We start from the raw sequence: 12,181 nt of genomic DNA on the forward strand, positions 1-12,181 counted from the left end.
TCTCACTGAGACAGGCTGGATTTCAAGCCTTGGCGGGCAGTTTGCCTGCGGGGGAGGCCCTTCTGTGGGAGGGCAGGTTTGTAACAAAAAACTCTGGGATGAAGACTTAGCTTTTATTCTTTGCTCTTTACAAGCAAATTAAATTTGACCATGTCATCTTCCTCTGTATTTGCTTGAGCTTTATCCTCGGTGACAAATGATGACAGGAATATTTTGTCAGCAAGTTTCTTCATCACGGACCATCTGGCCACTGAAACAGTAAGGTCACCACACTCCACGAATCATGACTTACGCAGGATTGCACATGTCTGTAGCCTCACAACCTGATTTCCAGTTGCTGTCCTGCAGAAGGTATTAAATTCTTTTCCACTAAATCTTCCCACAATTTATACCCCTGATAAAGGAATTCCAAGGAGAGACTCTGATATTTAATTTCTGAACTTCATTAGACTTTATTTCAAATCCAAATTGAGATTACGTCAACACGGAAGTACCATAAGGACATCAGTGCACAGAATACAAATCAGCTTTCTCTGTATTAAAGGGGAGCTCTAAAACATACATAATCAGCTTCAGTCAGATGCTTCTGGTTTGCATGGGGGAAAATTGAGTATTTTAGTAAATACATCAAAATGTTTTCACAACTATACTAAAACATTAAAAGAAGACCAGGTGCTTTTTCACAAGAGTTGAGCTGTGCAAAAAACCTTACTGTTTTCAGAACGGTAACATTTACTGGGTTTCCGTGAGTATTATTCCAGGTGAAAATACTGTTCCAAGAATAAAGGCACTTAACTTCAACAGAATTTCTGAAGAATGTCTCACGAGCCAAGAACACATTTTGTATCTAGTCCTAACTCCCTTTCTGCTCCTTCAAAAAACAACAACCCAACTCTTTCGGCTCTGAACAAATCTCTGAGGAGAATTCACATGGGATGCTCGGAGGCAGATGGTCACCAGACATTTAATTCTATTTAGCATCTGATTAATAGCAGGTCCAATATTTGAAATTATGGGGTATGTCCAGAATCTGCACCAGGCAAGACCTACCAATATTCAACCAGAAATTATATGGAAAAAAATCTGCTTCATTATCTGCAGGAATAGTTAGTGTTTCGGGAGGCCAGTTTTTCTTGTTTTGGCTAGAGATTTTTACAAGTAAAGTTTTTTGCCTTTAGCAGTCTCTGCCATTGTACTAGTTCTATTAGTTTTCCTCACAAACACTTCACAGCACATGCCAAGAGAATCCCGTTACACCCTGTATAGTCTGTTAGAGAGTAATCCTGATGTTCTAAGCCAATCTCAGAGATGCTCAGATCTCTCTGTAACCAACGGAATGTTTTTTTGTTTGTTAAGAAAGTGATTGAGAACCGAAATGTTGGCCAAGGAAGTGATTATAATTAGGAAGCATGTAACAGAGCCATTGCTGAAACTACCGAGAACAGCCCCCTGCCTTAATATTCCCATTTAGTGGCTTTCTCTGGATCTGACGTTTAATCTTCAATGATTTGAGTGAGAACATGACATAGTAAACTCTATGTTGAAAACACTTTGTGAAGAGAATACAGTGTGCGTGTTATGAGGCTGTGACCCCTGTTTTGATCAATTAAGGCACCCCAGCTGTCCCATCTGAGGATGTTCGCAGACATGCTGCTCCTACTTCCAGCAGATCTTGCCAGCTTCCCCCACCTGTACGGCCCCGCTGGCGACAAGCTGCAGGGCAGCTGGGAAGGCTCGGTGCTCAGCCTCCTTCACCCTTTCGGACAGGGTCTCCACCGTGTCACCGATCTTCACTGGAACGGCCTCTTGGAAAATGATTGCTCCGGCATCAACTTCCTCCTGGAAAAGCAATAGCCAGAAAGTCTGTACAGTTGAAAGAGGAGAGAGAAGGGGGCCCGGCTGTACGACAATGAGTGTAATCCAGCTGCCTCAGGGATCTGTTCATCATTACGTTATTACGGGAAACATGAATTTGGGCTGACGTGAGGAGTGCAGAAAAGATGCTGGCACTCAGGCTGGCCATGAGGAACTAACAGAAGTGTAGGGTTCAGAGAAAAAGAGGAGGTAGGCAGAACACCACCGAGTAACATTTCTGCTACAGAAAACAACAAAAGCCATGTTAACTGGGGACGTGATAGGCTAAATTGGACAAAATGACATTTCAATTCAGAAGAGTGAATTAGCCAAGCCTTGGCATGAAGCCAGACTAGATCTTTCTTTTGCATGTTAATGAGGCAGATCCCTGCTGTTTAGTTATTGTTTCTTAGTACATTGCCACACAGAGAAGAAACCCTAAGTCATCCCATGGAGAAAGGAATGCAATTTTTCCTTCTATCTGGAAAAATAGTTTTTGTCTCTTTTTCCAAGAGAAAGCAAAAATCAGGAGAACAGATTCCAGGAGCAGTGGAAAAGGGGAGGATAATCTGAAGAATGCAGCAGAGGAGGAGAGACTAGTTACTGTCAACCCTGGGAACTGAACAAGATGGAAAAAATGCTCTCTGAACTGATAAAAATGTGCATTTTTCAAGTTGAGAGGTCTCTAGCTTTTGTTTTCTCAGTTTTTGACTAACATAAACTGTTAAGTTTTTCTCTGTTTCCACAAACATTAGATTACTTCTTAACAAATCTAAGCTTCTTGTGCCATTTCCAGTCCCGTGTTGTTTTTTTTCTTTTTTTTTTTTTCTTGAAAGCAACAAATAAGGAAGGTTGTATGATAAAAATCTAAGTTGTTGGTGCTGTGTACTAATAAAGATTTTGGGTTAGCCAAGGCCTTATATGAACTAATACCCCCACTCCAACTGATGGAAGGCAGCAGTGCGATGCTTAGAGAAGTTAACTTAGGTAAAGCTTAAACTCCTGTATAGACTACTCATTTCCAGTTCCTTCTCCAGGGACAGCAAACTAAAGCACTATATCATCTAACAATGTTATGAATGAACAAGGGAGGAAAGGTACTCAAACATGATGGTGTAAGTGTGTTTCAAGCAAGCTCTGAGGTGAAAATCTTAAGACTGATAAATTATAGAGTTAAAAGGAGGGAGAAGGAAGTACTCACAGCCACAAAGTGTACAGTACAGCCTGTGACTCGGACTCCAGCTTGTAACACCAATTTGTGGGCATTTGCTCCCTTAAAAGAAGGCAGTAGAGATGGGTGGATGTTCAGTATTTTTCCTGGAAAATTATAAGTGAGATCATTGCCTTTTAGCATTCAGCCATACCAGAGTGTTCAAAGTACCGTAATCAACATAGGAACAAAATACATTTGTGAAAAAGATTTTTCACGACTTTTGCATATGCTTGTTTTTTGATGATACTGACAGGTAACCAGCCCAAAGCATTTCAGAATGTCTTGCTATTTCAGAAAAATCAAACACAGCAATCAGTTACAATTAATTGCATGGCTCAAGCATATTTATCCAGTGACTAATAATGATTAATTTTTTGATGTAGCTGTCCTTTCCCTCGACATCTTGTTCTTCTCTTCTTTGATCATAAAGCACAATCCTATTTCTTACAAACTCATGACCTGGAAGAAACTCAGTGCAGTTTCACATGACCTAACAGATCCCCCCTGTGACAAGGCAAAAATTCTTTAGCCTGGACTTTTCTTCCACACCTGTTTTGGCTTAATAAAAGACAACAGCTGCTCATATAGGAGCCCTTCTCTCTGCCCTTCTGAAAAGCACCTGACTGACACTACTACTTTCCACGTGGAAAGCTGGCTGGGGGATCCTGAAATTGATAATGTAAGTTCTAATGCTCAACCAGGTGTGACTGTGGTTATAACTCTGGGAAGCCTGTACCTTACATTTCTCTTAAAAGAGAAAGCATATGCCTGAGTTCCTACCTAGCTGTAAAGTAAGGGAGAGCGGCTGCCCAGGAGCTCAGGGTCTCACCACTACAGCAATGCAATGGTTAATCCATGAGAAAACCTTCTTTCTTCTAGCAGACTTCCCCTGTCTGCTCCTAATATGTCTGTGACAACTCCTCCTGTCCATTCTGGACCAGAGTGAAGTCAAAAGGTGCCTGACAGCCCTAGATCTTCTCTTAAATTCAGTACAAACCCTTACAGGATTAAAAAAAAAAAAAGTGGCCATCGATACTATTTATACCACAGTATGCTACGCCCACGCCATCTCTGCATGCCTCCTGTTTAGGAAGACTGTATGTCATCAGGATTCATTGAACACCACCTAAATGCCAAGCAGCGAGACTGAGCTGACATATGCTGGCGGAGGCAGCAATGTACCAAAATAGTGGCTTATGATTTTGTAATGTGAAGTGAAGGCCATTTCTGGCAGCACCATACAAAACCTGCACTCTCACTGCAGTAACTCATGCCGATACTGTCCTGTGCAACTTAAAGAGGCAAATGTATCGACTGATCTTCAACAATATCTCAAATGTGTTTTGTATCTGAAAAATAGCCCTTTTTAAGCATCATCAACCTGCCTGCTGCTTGAGCAAGAAAGTATTGGGGACAGTGACCTGAAAACAATACTCTGCACTTCTGTCTGAGTTTCCCCAGTTTCTCATTACAGTACTGTTAGAAACTGCTCTAAAGGAATGTGGTTTTCTGTTTGCTTGTTTTTTAAAATCTGTCCTTTATGTTAACATTCAAAATTAACATTTCATGGCCTTTAAGCAAGAAAGGGTTTCACAACTAACTTCACACTCTATGTCCTCATGACTGAGAGAAACAAAAAGCAACAGCTTTTAAGAGAGCAGCAACAAGAATTGATTACTCGTGGATAATTTAGGGTAGTCAGTGACTAGGCATGACTAGGCATGGCTGGGTCAGTTTTACAGCAGGATCCTGTTAGCTGGCACAGATCCCTGAGCTGAACTGAATGTTTGAGCTCACATCTAAGACCTAACTGAAGCATACTCTTGGTCAGAGCTCAGGTAGGTATCTGTTTTCAAGCTCAATTCAGTGCTGGACATTTAAAAAATAAGTTAACCATACTGTACTGAAGAAAGTCTTTTCTTTTGCTCTCAGGTCAGTCATACACGTAACACAAATCCTGCCACTGTGCAGGGTAATCATCACTGCTGGAAGTGCTCTGTCCCTCAATCAGAGGGAACTAAACTCACCCTTTATTTGCACAAGGTCTCTGCACTAGAGAAAGTTCTTTTCCATCCTCTACACAGATACTCTACTCAAAACACATCTCTTGTAGTGAGGGATTCCTCTCTCCTAATTACAGCTGTCTACAGTACAGACATTTACATCTTTGTCTTCTGGAGTCTATAATGAATGGAAAGAAACAAAACCAATTCATCTGACTTTCTTTAGCTGACAGCTTTAGCATAAAATGAATTGCCTCCTAGGAATGCCTGTTTTGCTCCACCGATTTTAAAGAGAGGTTTGAAAAGTAGTTCAGGTGTAAAAGGTCTGTATCACAGACACACCCAGGGTAACACAAAAGTCACCATTTGAACAACAAAGGCCGCCCAAGAGCTGCAATGCATAGGCTGAGCAGCCTATAACTGGTATGAGCAAGAACCAGTTTAAGTAACTGTGACTGAACCAAAGCAGAGCAAACAGTGAGAAGAGCAGCTGCCTCTGTGTGATTCAGGACTCTTTAAAAGAAACAGAAAGAGATAAGAGGAATGTAACAACTGGGGGAGGGAGAGCAGCCACTGCAGTAGATGAGGTGTTACCAGCCTCTAACAAAGACCTGGAAAAACTGTAGAAGATGACCAGAATTGAGACACTGTGAACACTTTGGACATACAAGAGCTGGATCTGCCTGTGAAACATGCCACCCTCGGATTCACACAGCTCCTGCGATGTCTGACCAGAAGACTGGCAAGGTCTTGTTAACAGGAACTGCATATTGCTGCCCAGTTTTGCAGTTTTATATGCAGCCAAATCAGCTCATCTGTTAGGAGACAGAATTCTCAGTGGCTGGATGCTCACCTCTCCCCAACCAACACCTACTGCTTAGGCAACAATTTGCCCTGCACCTAATGTTTGCAGAGGTCTAAAGTCTTCACAGCCTTTTTAAAAATAATTTCTAATAAATCAAAGGCTACAAGACCTGCATTTGCCCTTGGCTTCCTTAAACCTCTATGGAAATGACAGAAGGAAGGGGAAGAATACTGCCTTTCCCTTTCTCATCCTTTTCCTTATGAGATGGGAAGAGTCTAGTTGCCTGCAAACCCAGAATTAATATGGTCCCTTTTCTATATTTTTCCCATTTTCTTTTTCCTGAGGATAAGCCATAAAATTACTTCTTTTTAAATGCATACAGTACTATGCCGTGCTTACCTTCCCATTTTTTGACAAAAGGACCTGACAGTATTCGCATAAATCCAGCCAGACAGATCAGTTCAACTGAGAATTCTTCAAGGACTTTGTCAACTGCACTGTCAAATTCAGTGCGACTGTCATACAATTTATGGTCAATAACCTGTGATAACCCAAAAGACAAAGAAATACGGGCATAGTGTTAATGTAATCTAAAAGCCCTAAGAGCACAATGAAATGGTACCCTGGAGTAATAAACAAAAAACCAAGTAAATCTCCACATGTAGCTTGAGTTGGGTGCACATCCACAGCAGGAACAACAGTTCATAAATGCATGCAGGTAACAGACAAACATGCAGTCTTTATTCCTATTCACATAGAGCAATCATGAGAATAAACAAGAGTTTTATTTTATTAGGCCCACAGGTGTAGGCCCCAGCATTTTGCCATAATTTAACAACTTACAAGGGTAGGTCATTAAGACAACCTAAAGTCATACAATTATTTCACTCAGTCTAAGGCCTCTGACATTTTAGCAGTTGAACCTTGCTGAAAATTGTATCACAAAACCCAGAAAGAAAGGCTAATCGCAAACTCATAAAACAGCCCCTACTGCATAAGGTCAATATTTTAAATAAAAGTACCTGTTAATCCCTATCAGATTTACCACAGCATTTTTGAAAAAGCAGAACTGGTTAGCTGAAAAGGTGGCAGAAGGCACTAGAAATAGAGCTCAGTTCAACACTGGGCTGAACTCTGCTAGGAACTACCAGGTAGTAACTGGTAAGGTGTGTACTCCTCTGTTCCACCACTCTCCATCTTAACCAGTGAGACCATCAGCTCTCTCAGACTGTATTTTTTTCCTCAATGTATGTTTGTTCTTCCCCTGCATACATGGATATATTTTACTTGTGACCTTTGTGTACTCCCAAATATGAGACAGCAGCACGAACATTCAGACCCTGCTACTATTAAAGTTAATAGCAAAGCTTGCACTGGGCCCAAATCTTTCCTATGTCTGTGGTTATCAGTCAAAAGTGACTGTAAAATGCTCTTAAGTCAGAACAGCAGAATTTCACATCTGTAATACAAATGACTGCACAAAGGACAAAGCAATGCAGCACTGGATCCAGTGACACTAGGGGAAACACAGTCTGCTTTGAATGAATCCTGGAGAGCCTGAAAAAATGTCCAGGGAGTCAGTGGAAGGTTCCACTGACTTTGACCTCTTATTTCATTCAGATGAACTACCGTGTCTGTTTAGCATGTAATTTTAAAATTAAATTCAGATAAAATAGCTTGTTACTTTAGTGTAAATGCATGACAGTTAAATAAATGGCAAAGTTCAAACTGTAACTGTGAAAGTTCTGTGCTGGTTTAATATAATGACAGTTTCCAAAACCATCAGGACTGCTGGCAGCACTCTGAGAAGGAGAAAAGGAAGTATTTTGCTTCCCATGTTAGGTAGTTTGCCCAAGGGCGCAAGTTCATGACAGACCAAAAAAGAAAAGCTAAGGCTTCCTATCAAACCATCTCTTACCCTAGTAAAACTCATTATCTCATAGTACCTTCCTGCTACAGTCAGAGCTAATGATGGCTAATTTTAAAAAGATGAGAAATACTTACCCTTGTAGGAATACCAGCTCTTTCAGCTTTCCTTAACCCCTCCACACCAGCTTTGTTAGAAACGACAAGAACTATTTGTGCAAAACTGGTGGGCTTCTTTGTGCTATTTATGAGGGCTTCCAGGTTTGTGCCTATGAGTGAAAAAATAATTCATGAATATCAAGTCATTCCTGGAGAATAAATATAGTAAACAGCTAGAAGAGGTTTTAAATAAGCAGCAGTGTGGGTGAGACCCAATCCAAAAACCACTGATGTTAACAATAATCCTTTTTTAATTGATCTTACTGGGAATGGAATTTGACAGCTGGAGGCTACAGGGCTTTTACTAGCAATTAAATTTCTAAACTGTAATTTATGGAATTGGCATGATGGTCTGCTTCTTAGCAAGTGAGAACACTGGAAACCCTAGGAGTGCCTATATGGCAAGAAGAAGTTCTGATCTATTTGTGAAATAATGCTGCTGTCCCTATAGTGCAACACAGTAGTTCCCTGAATCTGGAGACATGCAGACATTTGTAGATAAAATGAACACAGATGCAATTCATAGTCAGTTTGCAGCAGAGGTTAAAGATCATTCTGTTTGTGACTGAAATTAATCCAGGGGCAAAATCTATTCTGCCTGTTACTGAAAGCCTGTTAGAAGCCCATCAGAGCCTCCACAGAGAACTGCAAGGATTTAAGAGATTTTAAATCTGAGCAGAAGTTCCTTTTTCAATAGTCTGTTTTACACTGCAGTAAAGAACATAACTCTCACCTGTTCCAGAGATAAGGACAGCAACCTTCACTTTCTTTGTCTGGATTTTGCCTTGAATATGGCTGTGCACAGACAGTGACCTATTTGCTTGCAAGGCTCGAAGCAGATTATGGACTTTAACACGGGCAGAGCCTGAACACGTACAAGAAAAAAAAAACCACAACAAAACAACACGTAAATAAAGGGAGAAACAGAGGAGAAGAGTACCTATGAAAAGAGATTAATGGCACTGCTTTACTTCTCATTACTTTTTTATAGTTTTGGTGACATCTGACATTGCTAAGCACATGTTCTATGGACTAACACTGAAGTTGTGACGACTGTCATTTTAATACCCTGTGCAAAAGAGCCATGGAGGTGTCAGTTAAGAGATTTTCAGCTAACCTCCATGGAGACTCACCAGCTAAGGAATTTAGCTGTGCTTTTTTTTTTTTTTTTTTTAAGGAAAATAAAAATTTAATAACCTTTTTGTAGGGACACAACTTTCCCGATCAGCCAAGCTGCCTCGTGTCTCTGTATGTCCTTGAGGACCTGCTGAGCCAGCTCCTTCTGAACTACCAAGACAGCACCAATCCCACAATTAAACGTCCGAGTCATTTCCTCCTCAGAGAGGTTCCCTTCTTTATGGAGCCAGCAAAAGATCTCAGGAATCTTCCAGGTAAGAGCATCTGAAGAGAATTGAAAATACAAATGAAGAGTGGAAATCAGTGGACAAATACGAAAACTATTAGAATATGAAGAGGCAAGATCTCGATGGAAAGCACAAAGTCCCACAGCAGCATTAGCCTGAGCGAAATCAGCTTCCATGCATGGAAACAGGATTTTTCCTTCCTTACAGAACAAGACTTGGGAGTAGAAAGAAGTGTCATTCTGGGAAGAAATTAATCATATTGCTCCACTGCAATCCATTAATCAGTAATTCAAAATGGCCTCTGAGGCAATCTTTGGAAAATTCTCTTCCTGAAGGTGACAACTCTGCTTCTAGAGAAACTGTCACAGAAGTCCCACACTGCCCTCAATTCCAGGAAGGTAGAGATGATTTACAGCAGCATGAGAAATGCTTCTGGACGAGCCAGTGTAAAGGAACTCCAAAGACAGTAAGTTTCTTTCTTGTCATGTTATCTTTAAAATGGTATTATCCTCATTTATATATACTAGTGTCCACTATGGACAAGTGGAAGAATGATTTACATGCAGTTCTGGAGTGCAAAACTCAATATTAGTTCCCCTATTTTACTCTACAACCCAATGAACATTGCATAACCTATAGTAAGTAATTTACATTTCCATACTACACTTTCTCCATAATTGAAATACTCTTTCTAGCATACCTGGCGAGATTGTGGTCAGGATTAATTAATAGCATGAGATGTACTTGAGCTATTTGAATGCTAATTGAAGACTTCATGAGTATCATTTAATTAGCAATAATTTTGTAGGCTATTGCAAATGGTGACAGCTCACTTTGGATTGCTTTTAAAGTTGTTTTATTTTTGCAAGTATGGATAGAGTTTCCTAAAAAAATCCAATCCAAAACACCATCAGGGGAAGTGAATTCAGTGGGTAGCAGTCTTAAGACTACAAAGTATTTTGACTGGCTCTAGTTCAGGTGCAAGCAGAATTTCAGCAACAACGAAGAAAAAAAGCAAATATTTCTAGACAGTCAAGTCTAGCTCTTACAGCACAAATCAGTTGACATGGCCCCATGTACTTCCACATCAATCCATATTAACATGAGGATGTTTCCATAGCTTTTCTTTTCATCTCACCTAAAATGACACCAAAAGACTCTGGAAGAACTCTGGGGATGTTTTCCAGCAAGCCCCCTCCAGTGATGTGGGCATAGGCTTTCACATGACCTGAGCGAAGGACGGGCAACAGAGTCTTACTGTAGATTTTAGTTGGAGTTAACAAGAGATCTCCTGTAGATGAAAGAGGATGTAAGAAGACCAGTTACAGCACACAAGGAAATGTTAATCAATATAAAATTGAGGAAATCTCAAAATATTAATTTGCTGGATACTAATGATCATTGTACTACAGAGAAAAACACAGTGTTCTGCCTTTTTTAGCATACAATTAGTTATTTATGCCCCTCCCTTAATTTCTTTCCTGCGTATGTGATTCACAGGAAGAAAGAAGATGAGAACATGTTAAAGAACGGAATAATTTTTTTAGCACCTTAGAAAAGTTACAAAAGCTATGCCACAGACAAAACAATTGTGTGACATTTGCCTGTCCAGAAGTTCAAGTTATAATACAAGAAACTGCATTATAAGTGGTACCTAATGTCTGATCACCAGAGACACCAACTGGAGAAGAGAAATCGAACGAAGACTTTTCCACAATCTTCCTTACAAGGCTGTACCCGTTGCTATGAACCCCAGAAGAAGCTACTCCAATAACCACGTCTCCATCAGCAATTCTCTCCAGCTGGGGCAGCATCTGCCCTCGCTCCACTGCACCCACAGCAAAGCCAGCCAGATCATACTCTCCAGGTGGATACATGCCTGGCATTTCAGCAGTTTCTCCTCCTGTGGGAACCAAAAAATCAGAAAGGGGGTGTTAGAAAAACCAGTAGGACCAGTAGGCATGCAATTTTTCGAAGTTTTAAACTCATAAGGCATTAACAGAGTAGGTTTTTTAATTAGATAAACAAACATTAAAAATAATTAAAAACATGTTTGTCAATTGAACAAGCAATAGCAAATTGGGAAAGAACATTTCCTCCCTCACTCTGACAACCAGTACCAATCTGCTGTGCATTCACATTTTAAAATCAAAGCACATATTTAGTGCTTCATATTTCAAACTTCTGCCAGGTTTAGTATTCTCCATGAAAAATCTACAAGACAGAAGAGATACAAGAAATTCATACAAGGACATCAAAGGAACAAAGCAGCTATTAGTCTCACTTGCCTTCATAAAGATTTTGTACATAGCATTATCCTGCCTGCCACTCCTGCCCGCCACTCCTGCCCACAACCTGGCCATCATTATCACACGAACTCTGAGTATCTAAGGTTTATAGACTGTTCCGGGAGAACACCTCCGAAGGAGGGCCTTTCCTACCTATCTGTGCAGATGAACTCTTGTCTAGGCTATTATCTTATATCCTGATTATTAGAACATCCTCTTGCTTTGTCCTGAAAACCATCTTTTATCTGGCTGACCTCATTCAGAGTGCAGTCTGAAAAGGTGATTTTGCTAGCTTGCACAGAAATGCACAGCACTGCTCAGACAGCATTCCCCCCCTCTCTCTCTCTGCATACCAACACCAGCTCCCCTACTGCCCTTCAGGTATAAGCTGATGGTCTTCACTGTTGGAAGACCTGTGTTATGCCTGTCATGGCTCATTCAGTCTAGAGAGGGAACTTGTTGTGTTTAGCACATGAAATGAGCATTTATTGCTCGCTCCTAAGTTTTCCAAACAGGCATCTTCACACTATCCCCTCATACTGGGGAGAAACTCTCCCCAGCTGTCCTCACAGCCATCTCACTGTTCTCCTTCAAGCCCCTCTGCTGGTCAAGTCTACAAGAAAACAACC

The 12,181-nt window shown here is 40.7% G+C and overlaps 1 protein-coding gene across 5 annotated transcripts in view; it reads right to left on the reverse strand.

Annotated features, from left to right (window-relative positions):
- Positions 1–427: 427 nt before the first annotated feature.
- The window catches only part of GART (phosphoribosylglycinamide formyltransferase, phosphoribosylglycinamide synthetase, phosphoribosylaminoimidazole synthetase), a 39,834-nt gene continuing 28,080 nt past the window's right edge, over positions 428–12,181 (reverse strand). For all 5 annotated transcript variants that reach the window (XM_074858242.1, XM_074858239.1, XM_074858241.1 and 2 more), the window contains 8 exons: positions 10,919–11,167; positions 10,403–10,555; positions 9,098–9,301; positions 8,634–8,765; positions 7,880–8,010; positions 6,275–6,416; positions 3,056–3,171; positions 428–1,839 (listed from right to left, as the gene is read on the reverse strand). In XM_074858242.1, the coding sequence (XP_074714343.1) occupies positions 1,657–1,839; positions 3,056–3,171; positions 6,275–6,416; positions 7,880–8,010; positions 8,634–8,765; positions 9,098–9,301; positions 10,403–10,555; positions 10,919–11,167 (1,310 nt within the window). In that variant the 3' untranslated portion in view covers positions 428–1,656. The remainder of the gene's footprint in view (positions 1,840–3,055; positions 3,172–6,274; positions 6,417–7,879; positions 8,011–8,633; positions 8,766–9,097; positions 9,302–10,402; positions 10,556–10,918; positions 11,168–12,181) is intronic.

Source organism: Strix uralensis, chromosome 2, assembly GCF_047716275.1.
Source record: "Strix uralensis isolate ZFMK-TIS-50842 chromosome 2, bStrUra1, whole genome shotgun sequence".
NCBI lineage: Eukaryota > Metazoa > Chordata > Aves > Strigiformes > Strigidae > Strix > Strix uralensis.